The sequence below is a fragment of a genome, unplaced genomic scaffold (assembly GCF_019419815.1).
Source record: "Pyrus x bretschneideri cultivar Hongxiangsu unplaced genomic scaffold, Pyrus_bretschneideri_v1 Contig12, whole genome shotgun sequence".
In the NCBI taxonomy this organism is placed as follows: Eukaryota; Viridiplantae; Streptophyta; class Magnoliopsida; order Rosales; family Rosaceae; genus Pyrus; species Pyrus x bretschneideri.
The window spans coordinates 2,833,169-2,853,269 of record NW_025999413.1 but is presented as its reverse complement, the minus strand read 5'-3'; the positions used below and the strand labels follow the sequence as shown (position 1 = coordinate 2,853,269).

Below are 20,101 nucleotides of genomic sequence, written 5' to 3'. Positions count from 1 at the left end.
CCGTTTCTCGCAGTTTGGATTAGATTAGAAGATGCTTTTCAATAGCAAAAATAAGCATTACTGATTAAAAACACGAGAAACAGCTATCATTCTTTTCACTTTCGCGTGCCGGAAAGAGTACGAGCAACTGTGTGATTTATTAGAAGGAAAAAAAAAAAAAAAAGAAGGGAGGAGTCTGAACAATATTTACACAGTAACAACAACCGTAGTTACTTCCCTAACAGAAACGTGGTGGATCGATGAAGTACTTAGAACTTGTGGCCGTCAAGCAGCAAAAGCTCACCATTGGTACTTTGCAGCCACAAGAACCTCCTCATAGTTCTGAGCAGCATGGTCCCAGCTCAGGTCTTGCATCATCCCTCGTCTCTGGATTCCTTCCCAGCTCTGCTTGTAGTCTCGATATGTAAAGAAGCAGTTCCCTAATGCGTGGATTAGCTTACCAACCTCAGCGCTGTCAAATGTCCATCCAAGTCCTGATTCCTCGTATGGATTGAAAGGATGCACGGTATCTCTTAGTCCACCAACAGCATGAACAACTGGAATTGTCCCATAGTTCATAGCATATAGTTGGTTCAGTCCACACGGCTCAAATCTTGATGGCATGAGCAAAATGTCTGCACCGGCAGTTATCCTGTGAGCCGTTTGTACAGAAAACCCAACCCATCCCCTGACCTTGTCTCGGTGTTGATGTTCAAATGCCCTTAGCATCTCTTCCAGGTCAGGTCTGCCAGAGCCTAACATGATTAGTTGCACATCCTGACCCATCATCCAAGGAATTGCCTCTGCTATGAGATCGACACCCTTCTGGTGATCCAGCCTCCCAATGAAACCAATTACCGGGACATCCTCACGGACTGGTAAACCCAGCTCCTTCTGTAAGGCTGCCTTACACTGAGCCTTGCCAGTCTGAAGTGTTTCCAGGGAGTAGTTCGTGTAACCATCTGATTTCAAGAAAACATCATACTGTGGATTCCATTCTTCCGTGTCAATTCCATTAACAATGCCTCTGAATTTCCAGTCATTCTCATTTATGATCCCGTGCAATCCCCAACCACCGTCAACCGTTTTAAGCTCCCACGCATATCCATGACTCACAGTAACCACACGGTCTGCTGTCTTTAGACCAGCTGCAAAGATATTGAAGTGCTCGCCTCCAATAGGGTCATACATTTTGAAAAGGTCCAGGTAGTGTCCCGGAAGATCAACAAAGGAGAAATCAGCTACTGGCCCCCGACCCTGGATAAACTTAACAAGTATAATCCATGCAAAGAATTCTTTATACTACGATGACATTCAAAACCTTTGAAACAACTTACGGTGTTTTGGACTTACTTGATAGCCAGAATATTGCAGTTAACAATTGAATGATAAAGACGTGATTTTGCTCATCTTTACAATTTATACATTTTGGGCCGTTTATGTTTTCACATTTAAATATAAGAATGGAATGACTCGATCTAATTTGTGTGCAATCCACCAAAGCACGTTTTAATCCGCTATTTCTACATAAACCAGTAAAACTCAGCAACCTACTATTATAGAAACCATCAGCTTATTTTCTAACCTACAATGCAAATTTAGCTTGAGTTTCCATCAGACAATAAAATGACTTGAAAATAAGTTTCAGTTAAATGAACTTTATCAAAGGAACAAACCTGGTGAGCTATGTTATGGATAACAAGGATGGATCTTGTATATATCATTAAACCATTGTCTCGATAATACGCCTTCAAATACACCGGCAACAATGCAGTATGCCAATCATTTGCAATGAAAGCCAAGTTTCCATCACCATAGCAAACACCGCCACAGGGGACAAGCCAAGGGACCTGCAACCAGCTTTTTTAATTATTTTTTTTATTACGTCTTAGCAGATAAAAAGGAAAAGAGCATTTGCTAATTTGACTCTACGCAAAGAGGTGAGGTGGTGTACTTCAACTGCTGCCTTGCAAAATAACACCATGCGTTTTAAAATATCCTGCACCATGAAACCAAAGAAAAGTAACTCAATTTGCATTAAAATGGCATGCAAAACAACAGTGATCCATAATGCAAACGGAGTTTATAATTTTAAATCGATGATACCCAAAATCAACAATGTAATCAGCAAGTATCACAGAAGGAGCACCATCAAGGTTGAGAAGCCGCTTAGGCTGAATTTATTTATTTGGTTATCTGTGAAGCCGCTGCTGCCTATCTTGTAAATTTTCATGCACAAAGTTATCTAGTTTTAGTTACTTTCTCATTTCTAATCACAAATAGATTAAGATTTGAGTGTGTATGAGCAAGTCCTAATCAATTCTAACCATAGCAACTCGACGTGAAAACGGAGTGCCGGTTGTCAACTACCTGACGCCCTCCCTCTCCTCCTCTTAACTGATTCTTGAAAAATATATTTTAAGAAATAAATACTGAGCTGCACCAGGCTAGACGAGGCCTAATTTAAAATCCTAAACCCAACCTAAACTTTGTTTTCACTTAAGAAACTAATCCCATCCAAGTCCCATCAAGACAAACTTAATAATAAACAAATAGCAAACAAATCTTTGTTAACAAGGGGTACAAATGACATAGCTGATAGATTTTTTCAGGAGAAAAAGGTGTCAATAAGTCAGAGCCATTCTTTTAATTGGTAGTGGTTCTTCAATGCTAGTCTCTAATGATAAAACTGCTGCATAGCATAGCAAAAGTAATCTAATAAATCTAAATAAGACGAACATTGTTCATCCCTCTCGAGAAGCAATTGAAGCTAAAATGAGAACAAATATCTTACCTCACGCTTTCCTCCATATATATTGTGCTCCATGTGACGGAACACAGCAGATTCAATGAAGACAAAATCTACACCATCAATATAGGCATGGAAATATGCTACTTCCATATACTGCAAAGTAAGTTATTTTTAGATGACGAGCAGTTAAAATGTATCTAATTCAGAACTTAGAATATTAGTAACAATCAAATGCTGCAGATGCTGCACACCTGGCCATCAACTTTATATGCTTTCCGAACTCCTGAATCTTGGGGTTCTGCATAATCACCGTAGCGAGGTGCCACAACCTATGTGAGAGAGAGAGAGAGAGAGAGAGAGAGAGAGTATGGGTTTAGCAGCCATAGAATTGTAAATCAAATGGGAGGTCTATAAAACATGCATGCTGGAAATGTCAGTTTGACTTGATCCCCATGCCTAACATTTCATTATATTCCCAGCTCATTGTCCATGAAATTACCGAACAACAAAACTTGGGAAAGAAGTTTCATATTATAAAAGATAAAAGCATTACCATGACCCTGTGTCCACGCCGAGCCAAAGCCTTTGGTAAAGCCCCAGCAACATCTCCAAGCCCACCTAAAAGAATTCTTCATTTTCAGTCTTTATAAAGGACATTGACATCTCACATTCTGGGCTTACGAAACATTACCTGTTTTCGACCATGGAGCACATTCTGCAGCTACCAATATGACATTCATGACATTAGGCCCAGCCAAAGGAGGGGGCTTTACGTCTTCACTCGAAAAACCAGTTGTCCCATCATTGACCTCCTCTTCACTTGGTTCTTTCAGATCAACAAGCTCCTCATCTTTTAGCATAGACGACTCAGGGTTAGTAAGAAAAGATGGCAAACCATCAGACCACTCAGTCTTGGAACTATCCTTACTCACATGGTTACTGGACTCTAGTTCACTGGGAGACTGATCAAACGGTAAAGCATCTCCATGATCCTTCTCTATTTCATCAAGCCCTCCACTAAGAGCAGAAGGCACAGTTTCAAAATCCTTTTCTTCAGTTGAATGCTCATAGCTGCTTGAAACAATGCTGCCAATTTGGTCAACACTTTTATCAACACCACTTGAAGAACTTTCCGCATTCAAAAACGATTCATTCCCTTGTTCAAAAGAAGCTTCCTCTTCTTCTTGGCTGATATCACTACTTTGTATAGAAGACACCAATTTCCTTCTTTCAGAAATCTGCAAAACCCAAATTTGCTAATTCTAATTTCAACTCTCCTTAATTACTAAAAACACAAAAGATGCAATCTTTTGGCCTAAAATTATTTACTTTCATTACAAAAGAGAGTATTTCTGAAATTACCTGTTGCAGTAGTTCTTTTTGCACAGCAAGAACCTTCTTGCTCTTTTCAATGGTGGCCTGAAGCGCGTCCTCCGGCTCGCCCGCGTCCTCACCTTCCACCGAGCTCTTTCGGATCGCTCTCAGCGGCTTAATCCTCCAAATTTTCCCTCTTGTGCACCAACTAATCCGTCCTCTGCATATTCGCGCAGCTCCTGCAGACCCATTTGCAGAAGCATTGATCTCACTAACTTCAATGGAGCTTCTTGGCCGATTCGTGAAGAATGGGAATCTGAGCCGGGGATTAGTACTGCTGTGAACGAGCACAGAGTTGTCAGGCTTGGTCCCTACGATAAAATGCAGAGACCCAATGGAAGCCATGAGACAATGTGTTCGATGAAATGCCTCAGCGAACTAGCAGGAGCTCATAGACCGGATACAGCACATTGAGATGATTCGGCTGAAAATAAAGCAAACCCAGTTGAGGAAATTCAATCAGAAACAAACCCAATTGAGGAAATGGTGGATAAACGACGCCGGAGTGAACAATGAGGAGGAATCGGAGGCGAAACTGAAACGGGAGAAAGATAAACCATGGACACAGAGAGAAGAAGCAAGAGCACAATCGTTGAGATGGGTCCCACAGAAGAAGGAGAAATGAGGCTCAAATTTGCTGATGAAAATTTGGGGAAGAAAGGAGCGTCGCCAAGAGTTTTGGATGATAGTGCGACCACAAACACACACTCCGTACTGAACTGTGATTCTTCTGCCAGAGACTCGGGTTCTGTGTGGGCCTGGGCTTCCTCGAGTTATGGTGACGATGTGAAGAAAACTTTTACAAACTTTTACACACCTACTTGATCTATAATTTTGTTTGGAGTCGCTTATTTAAAAGTACTTTTGCTTAGAAGCGCTTTCAACACTTTCAATGCAAATGCTTCTATTAAACGCACATTAGTTTTTTTAATAAAAATACAAATGTACTCTGAAAAAAACACTTAAAGTACTTTCCAAAAAAAGTATATGATGAGTGCTTCTTTCAGAAAGTGTGTTTAAACCGAGAAGCATTGTTAACATTTTCTACCAAATATGGTCAAAAATGTTTTTAGTGATCTGAAAGCTCTTTTAATTATTTCAATAGTATCTAGAAACAGACCTTATATTTTGTAGAAATGTGACAATTTATAGTTGTGACTCCATATTTGTTGTTGTTTTATATTTTCTTTGATATATTGATTTTTTTTTCTTTGTCAAATGATATACTGAATTAATAGCACAACAGAAAACTGTATGAAAAAATTGTGAAAATCGCCTCTCTCATTATACCGTTCAACAAATCAATATTCTTTTTAAAAATTATACCTATTTAACTGAAAGTATTTTTGGAAAAAAATATTTTTAAAATTAATTTTTAGTAAAAATGTAAATTAATTTTAGAAAATTACTTAAAGTGTTTCATGTAAGAAGCACATAAATCATGCTTTTTGAAATAAATAATTTAAATATTTTTGAAATTCAAAAATAATTCTCAAAAAATACTTTCAACGAAAAAACACTTCCCAAACAAAACTGAGAACTCAAACGATTTTCACGTTTTGCTTTCATTTTGTTTTATCTCTAATCTGCCGCCACATTTTTCGCTTTGACTATGACACCATGAAAAGTTGTTTTATTTCTAGTCTGCTGCCACATGTTTCGCATGGACTTTGACACCATGAAAAGTTGTAGTATCATTTTGGTTTTGGGAGATCTGAGGAATCAAGATCATCTAACAGATTTTGCAGTCTTGGGTGGACGGATGAGAAATTTATTTTAAATATTAAGGTTTTTTATTAGCTTATTTTATTAACTTACTTCATATAAATTAAGAATTTAAATCTCTCTCTGTTGAATAGTTGGATTACTTAGTCTATTAAACTCCAAACTGTAAGATACAAAGAAATTTTGAATTCAGATATAAGGTAGAGCTTTTCGAGAATTAAAGGGTTGATGATTGAAATTTGTCGAATAGTTTACAACATTAACATGTTAGGATAAAGTTTTCATTAAAGGAATTTGTTAGTTTTTTGAATCATGAAATGATAACAACTTTTCTATCTATTTTTTAAATTTAAAAAGCAACTTTCTTCTACTTACTCCAATCTTGAACAATCAAGTTGTTTTGTAATCAATTTCTTTGGAAAGGGATCCTCTCCGTATCCTTCCATCAAATTCATCAAATCCACCAATTGAGGCATTTGAAATTTGATTCAACGGCTAATAGGGCTCCCCTTTAAAAGTTATAATAACTTTAGTCGTTTGATCAAATTTCAAGGGTCCGAATTGATGGATTTAATGAAAGGGATCCGGAGATGATCATTTTCCAATTTCTTTATACCTTTTTGCTTTTTAAACTTGGAAATGCTTTAGTTAATCATTTTGTTTAGAAAGTTGAAATGAATTGGTCCAACTAGTAGACTTTCTAAGCATGCCATAAAGTAATGTATTGGCCTCTTAAGGCTATGAGATGAGAAGAAATGTTACTCTTATAATTTATTTGGTGTCATCATTTGTATCATTTTTTTTAATAAAGATAGGACCTACATATGTTGATGAGCTTATTTCTATTAAAGATGTGGTATAAATAATTATACAAATAAATGGTAAATATAGCAGTAAAACAAAAAATTACTTGAGTTCATACATACACAGAACATAAACGATTAAACCGAATCATTCTTGGATAAATTCAGTTTTGTTTAGTTGATCTGCCCATTTTATTCAAATCGAAATCATACTTATCATAATCTACTGTAAAATAATCGGTTACTAGTGAACCAAACTAAACCGTGACCAACCTTATGTACAATGGACGGGCTAGACCTTTATTTTCCAAGGGTCCTAGCTACTACCAACTGCCAAATCCCATTTACGCACTTTGCATAATTTTGCAACAAATGCAAACCAAAGAAGTAAAAATTCATACTTAAAGACAACAAAATCAAAACTTTCATTTCAAAGTTAGGCTTGTTTTTGACACTTGTACTCTTCGTGAAATCTCACTTTAGCCTCTTCACTCTATATTAACTTACTTTACCACCTGCACTCTTCTTCTGTGTTATACTTTACCCCTTACACTATATTGTCTCATTTTAACACTTGCACTTAATGTCTCACTTTACCCTATTCGCTCAATTAAGTTAAAAAGAGCTATTAATTGTACTAATGTGGCATGGACAATTTTGTCTTTTCAACTATGTTAGGAAGACCCATGAGTGCAGGAGGGTTTGATTTTTTCAGATTAAGAAAAATAAAGAAGAGGAGAGTGATAAGGGTAGAGATTTTCATGACAAAACCCTAAAACTCCTACAAAAGGATCTGAAAACATTGAATTGATTCGTGAATATTGAAATTCAACACTCTATTTTTATATTTCAACCTTCTATTCTTATATTTTTGTCTTAATCTAGAGAAATCAAATCCTAGCTTGAGTTTAACCCACCTCTTATTACCCATGAATTCCACTAGCATGTTACAGGCCACACAACAAACGCAGTTGAAAAGACTAAACTGTTCATGTCATGTCAACATAATTAACAACTCTTTTTAACTTAATTGACGGAATAGAGTAAAGTGAGACATTTAGGAATAGTGCAGGTGTTAAAGCTACACAATATAGAGTGTAGAAGATAAAGTGAGACAAAAAAAAATAAAAATTGCAGGGGTAAAGTGAGACAATACATAGAGGATAAAGTGAGATTTGATGAATATTACATGTATCATAGCTAAGACTAAGCCTTATTAAAATTAATACATATAGTTCATCCAGATGATTACATGATTGAAGTTACACCATTTATTGACTAATTAATCAAAAATTTATAAGCAGCCTTCACTCCTCAGAGTCTTATTGAGAAAGCAGTAGGATTATACATAATATTGCAGAGTAGAGGTCGGGGTCGGGGCAGTGCCTGTCTGATCGCAACACTCAAAGCAATAAGGCTTTGGTTCATACACACACAAGCAGCATACACATCTCCCGTCACATTCTACAACATATTATTCAACAAACAAAATTAAGTCGATTAACTGTCTATAGTACATAACTAATTAATAATTAAACTACTATTAGAGATTAATTAAACCTGTTAATTACATACTGGCGGCAACGGTGGCCTTGGCGGAGGAAGACAGCCTGGTGTCGTTGAGATAGACTGCATATGGACATGGGAGGCTAGAGAGTCGAGTGGTTGCTTGAGCTTTCATGGTCGTACTGACAGTTATAGACAGTACGATAGCCATGCAAAATACAATTTTATTGACGCTGGCCATTTTCTAAAAATATTAACAAATTAACTAGAACATAATTGATGGGTGGGTTCTATATCTAAAACTAATCCAGCTTAAATTGGATGAGAATTGAAACTACATATGTTATACACAAATTTTCAGAAGGTATATTAATGATTATTTCAAATATTGAATCTGGCAATTAGGCAAGATAATGTTACAGCATATGTTATATATATATACTGATTAGGCAAATTCTTGATTGCACATGTTATATATGATAATTATTTTGACTGTCTTTTGCAAATAGAAAAGAAGATTCAAGCAATTTTAGGAGAGAAGAAATCAAATCATGCACATGACTCAGGTCATTAGATAAATGTATGATTAGTGATCGATCTAACTGTCTCATGGTTTCAGATTTGGGTATTTTTTGTAGGCATGATTTTTTAGAAAGCCTAAAAAATAGACAGTTTAGATCGTTGAAATACATCACAAAGTAGGCTCTACAAAAACTTGAATAAAAATTGTGTAAAAATGTAACTTTGCAACTTAATATACTATTACTCAGACAAACTCATTGTCAAAGTGAAGCGTAATACAACATATCAATATTAACATATAAAAACAGAAACAACACAACATATTAATACAACTTACAGAAACACAAACATCATTAATTAATACAACAAATCAATTGTATCTTGAATATGCATGCTTCATTATATTCACGCAGCCATGCAGCCAATCCCGTAGCGAGTGCTCGGAAACACAAGAAACAAGCCACTGCACACGATCCCCACCATCAACGGGAAACTCTCCATAACTTCATCCATATCCTTCTCGTGCCCCGGAAACAAACAGTCCGTCACGCGCCGGTCCGAAAACGCGATCGCCACAAACACCATGACAGACATAATGGCGTGTACGAAGTCTGACAGCCCCAATTTGTACCTCTCCTCCTTCGGCACCTCCACCCCCAGGCCCGGTTTAAATACCGCTAGTCCTTTCGGCGTCACGAATCCGTAGTACAACTTCCCGTCAGGCCCACGGAAACTGTCCGTGAAGTGGAAGAAGAAGCATGAGAGGGTGCACATGCCAAGGAGCACGAGTGTCATCATAGTGGTGACGCCCGTGCACTCTCCGGTTCTGTAGATAGCGGGAAGCACCATTTCAAAGGTTAAGAGAGTACCGGTGGGGAGAAAGTTGGCCAGCAATGAGGTCTTAGACAGAGTTTTCTGGACCCCTTTCGCAACGGCACGGCGTTTGCGGCCGTGTAAGTGGTCCGGGTTCAGTCGGAGCAAAGGCAGAGGGTGAGATGAAGAACAAGGTGGCGGCGGCTTTGGTGGTGACTTGGCGGACTCGTCGTCGTGTGGGTCCCCGTAGACTGCATTGTTGTAGATTTTGATTCCAACTCCATCGCTTTTTTGGTCCATTTTTGCAGTTGTTCTTCTCTTTGGGCAAATTCGATCAATTGGTATTCTGGATATGGATTTCAATTTTGGAACGGTTTTTCAATTACATTTATATAGAGGCTTTGTCACTAGTTTAAATTCAAATTTAGGTAGTTATCAACGGTTATTGGTGAAATGATAACTGATTTATATAGTTAACTGTTCAAAATCCTTGTTTTTTTTTTCTCCTGAAAAATAATTCAAACAATATACAAAACATTTTTTTTTTCTTTTCTAGTTACTTATTAGATATATTCTCTTTGGAAGCAAATCATGCAACACACAAGGGTTATTATAGTCGAGGTATCTGAATTTGATTCCCCATTTCTATAGTTGTTTATAGTGAAAAAAATTGACATGTTACACATGTATGAACAATTAGATCATTTTAGTATAATCAGTATTTAAAATATCTGTATTGGTGAAAATATTGATATGTAAATTTGTAGAAATATCAATATCAATATACATTGCCTTCAATACAAAATGATGGAAATTTTGTAAAAAGGTGCTTTGCAAATCCAAATTGTTCTCGGATAGCACCTGCTCCAATAGAAATTTCTCTAATTTAAAATGAAACTTATAAGAAATATCATATAGCAATTTGTCGATATTTTAACTGATCATTGAAAAATATTGTTGAAATCTAGCAATTTTAGTCAAAATTTAAGAGTTTCTTCGATATGAGTGAAGTTTAGATTGCACCATCTCCTTCCATGTCTTTTTTTTTTGGATATTTTTACATAAATATCGATTATATTGTTGAAATTTCAAACATTGGTTATAACTTACAAAAAGAATTTTTGTACTTCTAAAACGCCATAAGAGTATCCTAAAGCACACTAATATAACATTTTCACGTGAACAAGTTAATACACATCTTTATTAATTTGGACCCACGATTATGCATGATTAATTTGGACCCACGATTATGCTGATGTTGATTACCAAATGTACCACTCCATTCCAAGTGTGCGGCTGAGAGATGAGGGTAAGACTTCAAAATTTCATGTCATCTCATAAATTTTCGAGGTCACAAATTTTTCACTGTGATTACGTGTTGATCTTGCACATCAACTTTGTACAGACTTCTCGACGTTTCATGAATCAAACAGAAAACTGGAAGAGACATGACAAATTGGAAGTGCTAGAAACCTCCAATGCCTTCCATATTAAACCACTCTTCCACTCTATACTTAGCTCAAACGATCGACGCACTCCAATCACAAAACAGTCCAGTCCAATCCAGTCCTGCGTAGCAAACAGACCCTAATCGAGCAATTTCACCTAAGAACATGTCACCTGCTCTCTCCCTCTCCGTCTCCCTCTCCCTCTCTCCACTCTGCAAATCCCAGGACAATTCAAAGGACACCCACCTCCCCAAAAACCCTAACAAACAGAACCCATGTCACAAAACTCCCTCAAACTTCAAATCTACCAGAAGGTCGTTGTTAAATTCCACTTCACTGGGACTGACCCTGTTAGGAGCTGCAGGACCCCTCTCTGTTTCTAACCCTGCAAAAGCGGAGCCAGAGCCAGAGAGCCCGGCTGCGTCGACTTCGAGCAGAATGTCATACTCCAGGTTCTTGGAATACTTGGACCAAGACGCTGTGAAGAAGGTGGACTTATTTGAGAACGGCACCGTCGCGATCGCCGAGATTTTTAATCCGGCGTTGGAAAAAGTCCAGAGGGTTAAGATTCAGTTGCCTGGACTGCCACCGGAACTGCTGAGGAAAATGAGAGAGAAGAACGTAGATTTTGCAGCTCATCCAATGGAGGTTAATTGGTTGCCAGCAGTGCTGGATTTGTTGGGAAATTTTGCTTTTCCTTTGATCCTGCTCGGGACATTGCTGTTGAGGAGTAGTTCTTCAAACGTGCCAGGAGGCCCCAACTTGCCTTTTGGACTTGGAAGGTATAAAATTTACCAACCATCTCGTATATGGCATTAGCTAGTTTTAATTTTCAGGAAAAACTTTAGCAATGCACCTTTCAAGTAATGAACTTCTTTCGATTTGCTCTCACAACTTTTAATTTGTTTTTATCATTTGAATGGACGAAATTAATAGTTTAGAAGACGACTTTGAATTTGTTTTTGTCATTTGAACGGACGAAATTAATAGTTTAGAAGGTAAATCGAAACAACGGACTAAGTTTAGGTTGCATTGCTAAATACTTGGCATGAATTTTGTACTTCATATTAAGTCAAGGTGGAAATTCTGTATGAATGACGTATGTTCTTTATTAAGGAATGCACAAAGTTCCCTATTGTATGACATTGTTGAAAAATGTATCGTCTCTGTGTTGATAGGTTTCGTTGACCATGATGATATGGACACATTATTGATAACACATCAATAATAAAGAATACACATCTTTACATTTTTTTTGTCTTTTTGTCGAACGATAGAATTGTTAGATTAGGAAGCCGACAGAGTTGGAACCCATGCTGTGGTGTAAGGGCAACACTTATCTGCATCACTATAAGTTAGGTTGTTTAATGTTCATGATTTGATTCAACTGAATACTTGACATGATTTACGTACTCTTATATTATATGGAGCAACAGGAGCACAGCCAAATTTCAGATGGAGCCCAATACAGGGGTGACATTTGATGATGTGGCCGGAGTCGATGAAGCAAAGCAAGATTTCCAAGAGATTGTTGAATTCCTGAAAACCCCAGAAAAGTTTTCTGCAGTTGGAGCAAGAATTCCCAAAGGGGTACTTCTTGTGGGGCCGCCGGGGACCGGAAAGACACTGCTGGCCAAGGCCATTGCAGGTGAAGCGGGGGTGCCTTTCTTCTCTCTGTCAGGGTCAGAGTTCATTGAGATGTTTGTGGGAGTAGGAGCTTCTAGGGTTAGAGATTTGTTCAACAAGGCGAAGGCGAATTCTCCGTGCCTGGTTTTCATTGACGAGATAGATGCTGTGGGGAGGCAGAGAGGCACAGGAATCGGCGGCGGAAATGATGAGAGGGAGCAAACCCTGAATCAGCTGCTCACTGAAATGGATGGGTTTAGTGGGAACAGTGGAGTGATTGTCATCGCCGCCACAAACCGCCCTGAAATTCTTGATTCTGCTTTGCTTAGGGCTGGCAGATTCGACAGGCAGGTAAGCTAGCTGTTACTTGTGTTCCAAGCTTTCCAACTTTCATAAGTTTTTGAGCTGTGACTGGTATTCGAAAACCGGGTTAATTTTTTCGTGTTTCTCGGGCAGGTTAGCGTTGGATTACCGGATATAAGGGGAAGAGAAGAGATACTAAAGGTTCACAGCAGCAATAAGAGGCTTGATAAGGATGTTTCTCTGAATGTTATTGCCATGAGAACTCCTGGATTCAGTGGTGCAGACCTTGCAAACCTCATGAATGAAGCTGCCATTCTTGCTGGTAGGAGAGGCAAAAATCAGATAACAATGAAGGAAATCGATGACTCGATTGATCGAATTGTGGCGGGGATGGAAGGCACAAAAATGACAGATGGGAAGAGCCAAGTTCTTGTGGCTTACCATGAAGTTGGCCACGCTATTTGTGCGTAAGTTTGCATTCATTCTTCATTTAGTTGTCGCAAATGTAAGTTAGGTCAGTAATACAACTTTTTTCAAGCCTTTTGAACTCAAATGTTATGTATTCTTTGTGAATTGTAGGACACTGACTCCAGGCCATGATCCGGTGCAGAAGGTCTCTTTGATTCCGCGAGGCCAAGCACGCGGTTTGACATGGTTCATACCAGGCGAAGATCCTACTCTTGTTTCTAAGCAACAACTATTTGCTAGAATAGTTGGAGGTCTAGGAGGTAGGGCAGCTGAGGAGGTGATTTTTGGGGAACCAGAAATAACAACTGGTGCAGCAGGAGACTTGCAACAAATCACACAGATAGCAAGACAGGTACATACATAATACTTTAATTAATTAACGAAAGTGCAGAATGAGAAAACGAGAGTGTGAAAATCTCTTCCTAATCTTAAATGTCAAGAACCATGTACCAAAAAGTACTAGAGAAAGTTACAAATTTGCCATTCTTTGCAGATGGTGACAACGTTTGGGATGTCGGAGATTGGACCCTGGGCGCTGACAGATCCGGCAACACAAAACAGCGATGTCGTGCTAAGGATGCTGGCAAGAAACAGCATGTCTGAGAAGCTGGCGGAGGACATTGATTTGTCAGTGAGACGGATAATTGAAAGTGCATATGAGATGGCTAAGAAGCATGTGCGGAACAACAGGGAGGCCATCGATAAGTTAGTAGATGTGCTTTTGGAAAAGGAGATTCTCACAGGAGATGAATTCAGAGCAATTCTGTCTGAATTCACAGATACTTCTGTGGCAAAGTTGGATAGGAAATCAGTAAGGGAGATGATTGAAGCCTAGGCATGTATCACTATACATGCAAAAACGTTTTACTGTCACATACTTGTAAATAATATAAATCACTTCAGTAACTCTTGGATACATTTGTAGACGTGGATAGAGTTACATTAAATATAACAGAGTGCTCTATCTATGCATTCGAATTTGAATTTCTCATGCTCCTAACAAATTTTTTATTTTAGCAAAGTACTTTCTAAAGAAGTATTTTCAAACGGACACGAGTATTAGTCCGAAATTAACAATTAAGCACCTACTAATCTTTTTCAACAAACGTGTGGTTAAGTCAGAGCTCGTTTGGATATACTTTTAAAATGACTGAAAACGCTTTTGGTGAGAATGTTTTTAAAACCATTCTTTAGTAAAGATGCAAGTAATTCCTTAAAAAAACACGTAAAGTACTTCCTGGAAGAAGCACATAACTGGTGCTTTTTTCAAAAAACACTTGTATTTTTGGAACCCAAAAACATTTTCTCTAAAAACATTTTCAGTCATTTTGAATGCACGTTCGAACGCGCCCTCATTCTGTTTTACTACTTTGTTATGTGCCGAGACTTCTCCCCAATTCCAATCCAATCCAATCCAATCCAATCCAATCCCCATATCCCAAGTGCATGGTTCGGCTTCCAAACCCAACCGCCAACAACTGTAATTCAAACTTTGGCTCCAAGAAGGAGCAATGTCTCCATCTCCTCAGCCGGTGCTCCACCTTCAAACACCTCTCTCAGATCCACGCCCAAATCCAAGTCTCCGGCTTTCAAAACGACCACTTTCTCCTCACCCAACTCATCCGCTTCTGCGCCTTGTCTCCCGCCAAAAACTTCGCCTACGCCCGAGCCCTCCTCGATCACTCTGAGTCTTCGCCGCCCTCTTCATGGAACTTCCTCATCCGTGGCTGCGCCTCCAGCGACTCGCCCCGAGAGGCCATCTGGGTCTTTCGGGCGATGCTCGCCCGCGGCGTTCGACCCAACCAGCTCACCTTCCCTTTCCTGATCAAGTCCTGCGCTTCGGCCGCCGCGCTGAAAGAAGGGAGGCAAGTGCATGTGGGAGTCGTGAAGTGTGGGTTGGACCGTGATGTTTATGTTCAGAACAATCTGGTTCATTTTTATGGGGAGTGTAAGAAGATTAAAGATGCGCGGAAGGTGTTCGATGAAATGTCTGAGAGAAGTGTTGTTTCCTGGAATGCAGTTATAACCGCTTGCGTTGAGAATTTTTGGTTGGATGAGGGAATTGAGTACTTTGTGAAGATGCGGGGTTGTGGGTTTGAGCCGGACGAGACTACAATGGTGGTCGTGTTGAATGCGTCCTCGGAGCTGGGGAACTTGAGCATTGGGAGATGGGTTCATTCCCAATTGATTGAAAGAGGGTTGGCTTTGAATTGCCAGTTGGGTACTGCACTCGTGGACATGTATGCAAAGTCTGGGAATTTGGGTTATGCTAGGATAGTTTTCAATAAGATGGAGGTGCGGAATGTGTGGACGTGGAGTGCCATGATTCTAGGGTTAGCACAGCATGGGTTTGCCAAGGAAGCCCTTGAAATTTTCCTGAAGATGCTGAGCTCATCAGTACACCCAAATTACGTCACCTTTCTTGGGGTTCTCTGTGCTTGTAGCCATGCTGGACTGGTAGAAGATGGCTACCGATACTTCAATGATATGGAACACGTACATGGGATTAAACCCATGATGGTACACTATGGTGCTATGGTGGATATCTTAGGTCGTGCTGGCCGTCTCAATGAGGCCTACAGCTTCTTGAGGAGCATGCCCCTGGACCCCGGTACCATTGTATGGAGGACATTGCTTAGTGCATGTACTACTCATAGTGCTGAGGACAATGAAGGGGTAGGAAACAAAGTAAGAGAGAAGCTGCTTGAATTAGAGCCGAAGAGGGGTGGGAATCTTGTGATGGTCGCAAACATGTATGCTGAAGTTGGGATGTGGGAGAAAGCTGCAAATTTAAGGAAGGTTATGAAAGAAAGACGGATGAAGAAGATGGCGGGGGAGAGTTGCATTGAGTTAGGCGGGTCTGTCCATAAGTTCTTTTCCGGCTATGATTCCCAAGCTGGTTACGAGACTATCTACCAGTTACTAGATGTATTGAGCTTGCACATGAAGTTAGTTAACATGTAATCAAAATCAATTGTCAAGTAACCTCTTTTATTCAAAATTCATTGTCAGTGAATTTACTCTGCAAGCCCGAATTGTGATTTCTAGGATTGAAGAAACTCCGTATTTCAGTCGTAATGGAATTCATTACATTCCGAAAAGGGTCCTCGTTGTTAGTATGTGATCGTTAATAAAATGAACTCCTTCGAGAAGTGTTTTCGATCCCAAAGAAAATGGAAGAAAAAGAAGTGTCCGTAGTTTCAATAACTAAAAACAGGAAGTTTACAAATCCTAGACCCCTCCGACTATGAGTCTGGGTTTTCCCATACTATGCAGATTGCACATACAGTAGCCCGAAAGAGAGAACGAATGAGAAAACTGCTTCCGAAAGAAATATATTGACCACTAAGAGAATCCTTTTACAAGTGCTCTATTATTTCTCCTAGAGATGTGTAAGTGCCAATTACAACAACTGCAGCACTCAGTACTAATATAAGGCCTATAATCAACATCTCACATCCGAGGCGTCGATAAATACCTGAAATTTTAAGGTAGCAAAAGCACGGCAATATAATCGATGCTGTTACACTCAGAAAAGCTCCGACAAGTGACATAAGATAAGCGAAAAATGGTATAGCCAAAGCTACTACAACGGTGCTGATCACCAAGGTGGTGCTGGCTAACATGCCGATGAGTCTTTTGTTGAAGTGACTCGGAAACATCTTCTTTGCAGCATTTACAACTGGTGTAACCATCAAAGCATATTTGGATATCGGATTGACCAGCGTGGTGTATATCGCAATTTTTGAGCTAATTTTGTGAGTTGGGAGATTTAATGTTATCTGTGATTGAACCGTCGATCCAAACATTAGGTACCCGAAAACTGCCATGGATGCATAACAGATGGTGCACAAGATGAAGCATAGGAGAAGAACCTGCAACAAAGAAACAGCGGATTGATAAAAATGCTGAAACAAAATAGCATGAATGTCACTTGGTAACAAGCTTTTACTTACATTGGAGAACTGACGTTTGTTTTTCATTGAAGTGTAGAGGGTAGGGAACACCGGATGTGCGCAGTAACAAAAGGCATACAAGCTAACAGCGGTAGGGATTCCATTCCACTTCAGTGGTAGTGCCCTCTTGATGAAATCCGATTCCTTCAAAAGCACCAGTCCACAAAATCGAACCGAGGATGATGGCAGATGCTAAAACTCCACTTGCAGACACATAAGAAAGAAGGCTCAGGTTATCTAACCAAACTGTTGGCAGAATAATCAGGGCAACAACAATTATGAAGCACTGTTCTCCGCCAATTCTTAATCCAGCCACGTCTAACTCCACGCCGGAAATAAGTTGTGTAAGTTATCTCCTTCCAAAATTAGGAACCCTGTTGCAACGAAGTAGAGTTCTACATTCATGACAATCGACAGCAGAATTCTTCCCTTCTTCCCGAATGCGCGCTCACCTATGTCCGGATAAGTTCTGATATCAGAATCCACATCCATGCATCTCTGGATTAACAAGCCCGAGTAGAAGGCTGAAGCCGCGATTAAGAAAAGGAAGATCAAGCTTAGCCATCCTCCTGATGCTAGTGCATAAGGAACTGACAGTATCCCTACTCCTGAAAACCCAAGAAAAAGCACAGTTTTCGGTATTAAAATCTCATACTTTCCTCCTGAGCTAGAAGTGAAGAACATTGTAAATGCAAATGTAACAATATGAAATCATACACAGATCCGAAGTCATGGTTCCACATGAACTAGATTATATAGAGCGCCGGGTAGTGATTTTCGCACTTAACTATTTTTCATATCAACTCCTCGTCGTTTTCCAGCGTTTAGGTCGAATAAATCAAAGGAGAATATAGTGACAGAAGAAGAGGAGCAGCTCAAACAGAAGAAACGAGAGTGTGAAAATCACTACCCGTCTCTCACATGTGGTTAAGCTACCATTAGGCTAACAATGTGAAAATAACATCATAATTTGTTCATTACTAAATTTTGTTGTGTGCAGAGTGAAGAGGCAAGAAATTCTAGCAAGAAACACCAAAAATGTTGAGAAGATGATAAGTTCGTTACTTCATTAAGCTTTCTTATAAAAAATTAATTTGAGAAGTACATAATTACCTGAGAGTGCATTGAGTCCATTAAAACAGGTTTTGAGGAAGGAGGTTGTGGCTGTAGTTTGGTGATAAAAGCTCGACTCTAGTTTTTCTTCTACCTTGCTTCCAGCTTGCTCATGTTGCTCCTCACCAAGGATTAGAGGCAAGCTCAAGGATGATGACTTTTCTGAAGAATCAGCATCCATTGAGAGAGAGAGAGAGAGAGAGAGAGAGAGAGAGGGGTGTATGTAAGGCTGGTGATGATGATATATGTTTGTAAATTTGGTAGTATTTAAAAATACTTAAAAGGTTTCAAACTGCACTGTTTTTGTTTTGTCCTATTTAAGATTCATTAGGTTTGGGAGCAGGAACGAATCCGACGACGAGTCCACTCAATGCTGCAAAACCACTATTTATATTTTTGAATTTTTGCACAATTGTAGGAGCCAGTTTTTTTTCCAGAAAAAAATGCAGTGTTCTATAAATGGAGAAATTTGTAGTTGTGACAGGAGCACAAGTGATACATCACGTGTTTTAATAGGAGTGATGAAAAATTTTATTTTTTAAGTTATTAACTTTTTAACACACATATTCTACTATTTGTATCATTCCGTGTACCGATCATACTAAAAAAACTCTCCTATAAATAATGACAGTACATTACAGGCAAAAAAACAAAATAATGACAGTGAGAGGGACTTATCTTTGAAAATTTGAGTAACTAAAATACGAACACAACAAAACAGCATCTCCCCATATTTTGTATATTATTCATAGAAAAAACACAAGCAAAGTTGTTGAGTAATTATTTACCACAAAAAAAGTTGTTGGAAAATTTCAAAATTGTTGAAATAGCCGAAATCCTGGGGACCATTGACGGTCTATGCTCTCGTATAAAATATGGTTATAACTTATAAGCAGTTATCGACTCCAAAAAGAAAAAGTAAAATAGGAAGACAGTTAATTCTTAAACAGGCATATTTGTTAATTTGCTCTTGAAATATTTAAATAGTCCGAGTAGTGATTTTCGCACTTCACTACTCTCCATATTTACTCCTCTTTATTTTTTAGTGTTTAGATTGAATAAATTAAAGAGAATTTAAAAATACAAATGAGGAGTACAAATAAAGAAAACGAGAATATAAAAATCACTATCTGTCTCCCAGATGAGGTTAATCTACCATTAGACTAACAATGTGAAAATAACATAAGCAAAGTTGTCGAGTAATTATTTACCACAAAATAAAGTTGTTGAGTAATTTTAAAATTGTTGAGTCGAAGGCAAAATCCTGGGACCATTAATAATGTATGCTCTTCATATAATATATGGTTATAAGAGTTATCGACTCCAAAAAGAAAACGATGAAAAGGAGGGCAGTTATATTCTTTAAATATGCAGCCTCGTGACTTTAGGGAATTAAAAAGCCTTAAAGTGGGATATTGAATCTCAGACATGATACATGTGATTTGGATTGACAGATATGATTGGTCTGCTGCTGCACTGCTTTTGATTAATAAATACAGCTAGGTCAGAAGTCTCATCAGATTTAAGAAGAAGAAATCAAAATAGGGTATATTTAATGAGAAGTATTATTGGTACTTCAAAATTTTTATTTTACCTTTCTTGTAAATGTATTTTTATTTTTAAATATAGAAAGTTTGAAGTGTAGAATGAGATTTTTTAACTGCTTTGAATTAGTAAATGAGAGAATTACACACTAAAGAAATCAAAGCATGG

At 38.6% G+C, this 20,101-nt stretch overlaps 3 protein-coding genes and 1 pseudogene across 3 annotated transcripts; 1 reads left to right on the top strand and 3 right to left on the bottom strand.

Annotated features, from left to right (window-relative positions):
• Nucleotides 1-42: 42 nt before the first annotated feature.
• LOC103964984 (granule-bound starch synthase 2, chloroplastic/amyloplastic-like) lies at nucleotides 43-4,650 on the bottom strand. The gene is made up of 8 exons (XM_009377998.3): nucleotides 4,094-4,650; nucleotides 3,423-3,969; nucleotides 3,285-3,349; nucleotides 2,983-3,060; nucleotides 2,774-2,884; nucleotides 1,934-1,978; nucleotides 1,656-1,829; nucleotides 43-1,236 (listed from the first exon to the last, which is right to left on the bottom strand). Exons 1-8 carry the CDS (start codon nucleotides 4,448-4,450, stop codon nucleotides 280-282), a joined length of 2,334 nt encoding a protein of 777 aa, XP_009376273.2. The 5' UTR covers nucleotides 4,451-4,650; the 3' UTR covers nucleotides 43-279.
• A 4,416-nt stretch (nucleotides 4,651-9,066) lies between these two features.
• On the bottom strand, nucleotides 9,067-10,099 carry LOC103965024 (protein DMP8-like). Its single transcript, XM_009378043.3, has one exon. The coding sequence runs from the start codon at nucleotides 9,772-9,774 to the stop codon at nucleotides 9,067-9,069; it is 708 nt and encodes a 235-aa protein (XP_009376318.2). The 5' UTR covers nucleotides 9,775-10,099.
• A 766-nt stretch (nucleotides 10,100-10,865) lies between these two features.
• LOC103964982 (ATP-dependent zinc metalloprotease FTSH 6, chloroplastic-like) lies at nucleotides 10,866-16,347 on the top strand. The gene is made up of 6 exons (XM_009377996.3): nucleotides 10,866-11,704; nucleotides 12,359-12,899; nucleotides 13,005-13,318; nucleotides 13,431-13,671; nucleotides 13,813-14,130; nucleotides 14,829-16,347. The coding sequence occupies exons 1-6, from the start codon at nucleotides 11,088-11,090 to the stop codon at nucleotides 16,281-16,283; spliced, it is 3,486 nt and encodes a 1,161-aa protein (XP_009376271.2). The 5' UTR covers nucleotides 10,866-11,087; the 3' UTR covers nucleotides 16,284-16,347.
• A 146-nt stretch (nucleotides 16,348-16,493) lies between these two features.
• On the bottom strand, nucleotides 16,494-18,715 carry LOC103964983 (annotated as a pseudogene).
• Between the last annotated feature and the right edge of the window lie 1,386 nt (nucleotides 18,716-20,101).

Coding starts and splice junctions, on each gene's coding strand:
- LOC103964984 (XM_009377998.3), bottom strand. CDS start 4,450: ATGGCTTCCATTGGGTCTCTGCATTTTATCGTAGGGACCAAGCCTGAC. Junction 3,970..4,093: donor AAAAAGAACTACTGCAACAG/GTAATTTCAGAA, acceptor TGGGTTTTGCAG/ATTTCTGAAAGAAGGAAATT. Junction 3,061..3,284: donor GGCGTGGACACAGGGTCATG/GTAATGCTTTTA, acceptor TCTCTCACATAG/GTTGTGGCACCTCGCTACGG.
- LOC103965024 (XM_009378043.3), bottom strand. CDS start 9,774: ATGGACCAAAAAAGCGATGGAGTTGGAATCAAAATCTACAACAATGCA.
- LOC103964982 (XM_009377996.3), top strand. CDS start 11,088: ATGTCACCTGCTCTCTCCCTCTCCGTCTCCCTCTCCCTCTCTCCACTC. Junction 13,319..13,430: donor GTTGGCCACGCTATTTGTGC/GTAAGTTTGCAT, acceptor TGTGAATTGTAG/GACACTGACTCCAGGCCATG. Junction 14,131..14,828: donor CAAAGTTGGATAGGAAATCA/GTAAGGGAGATG, acceptor TCCAAGAAGGAG/CAATGTCTCCATCTCCTCAG.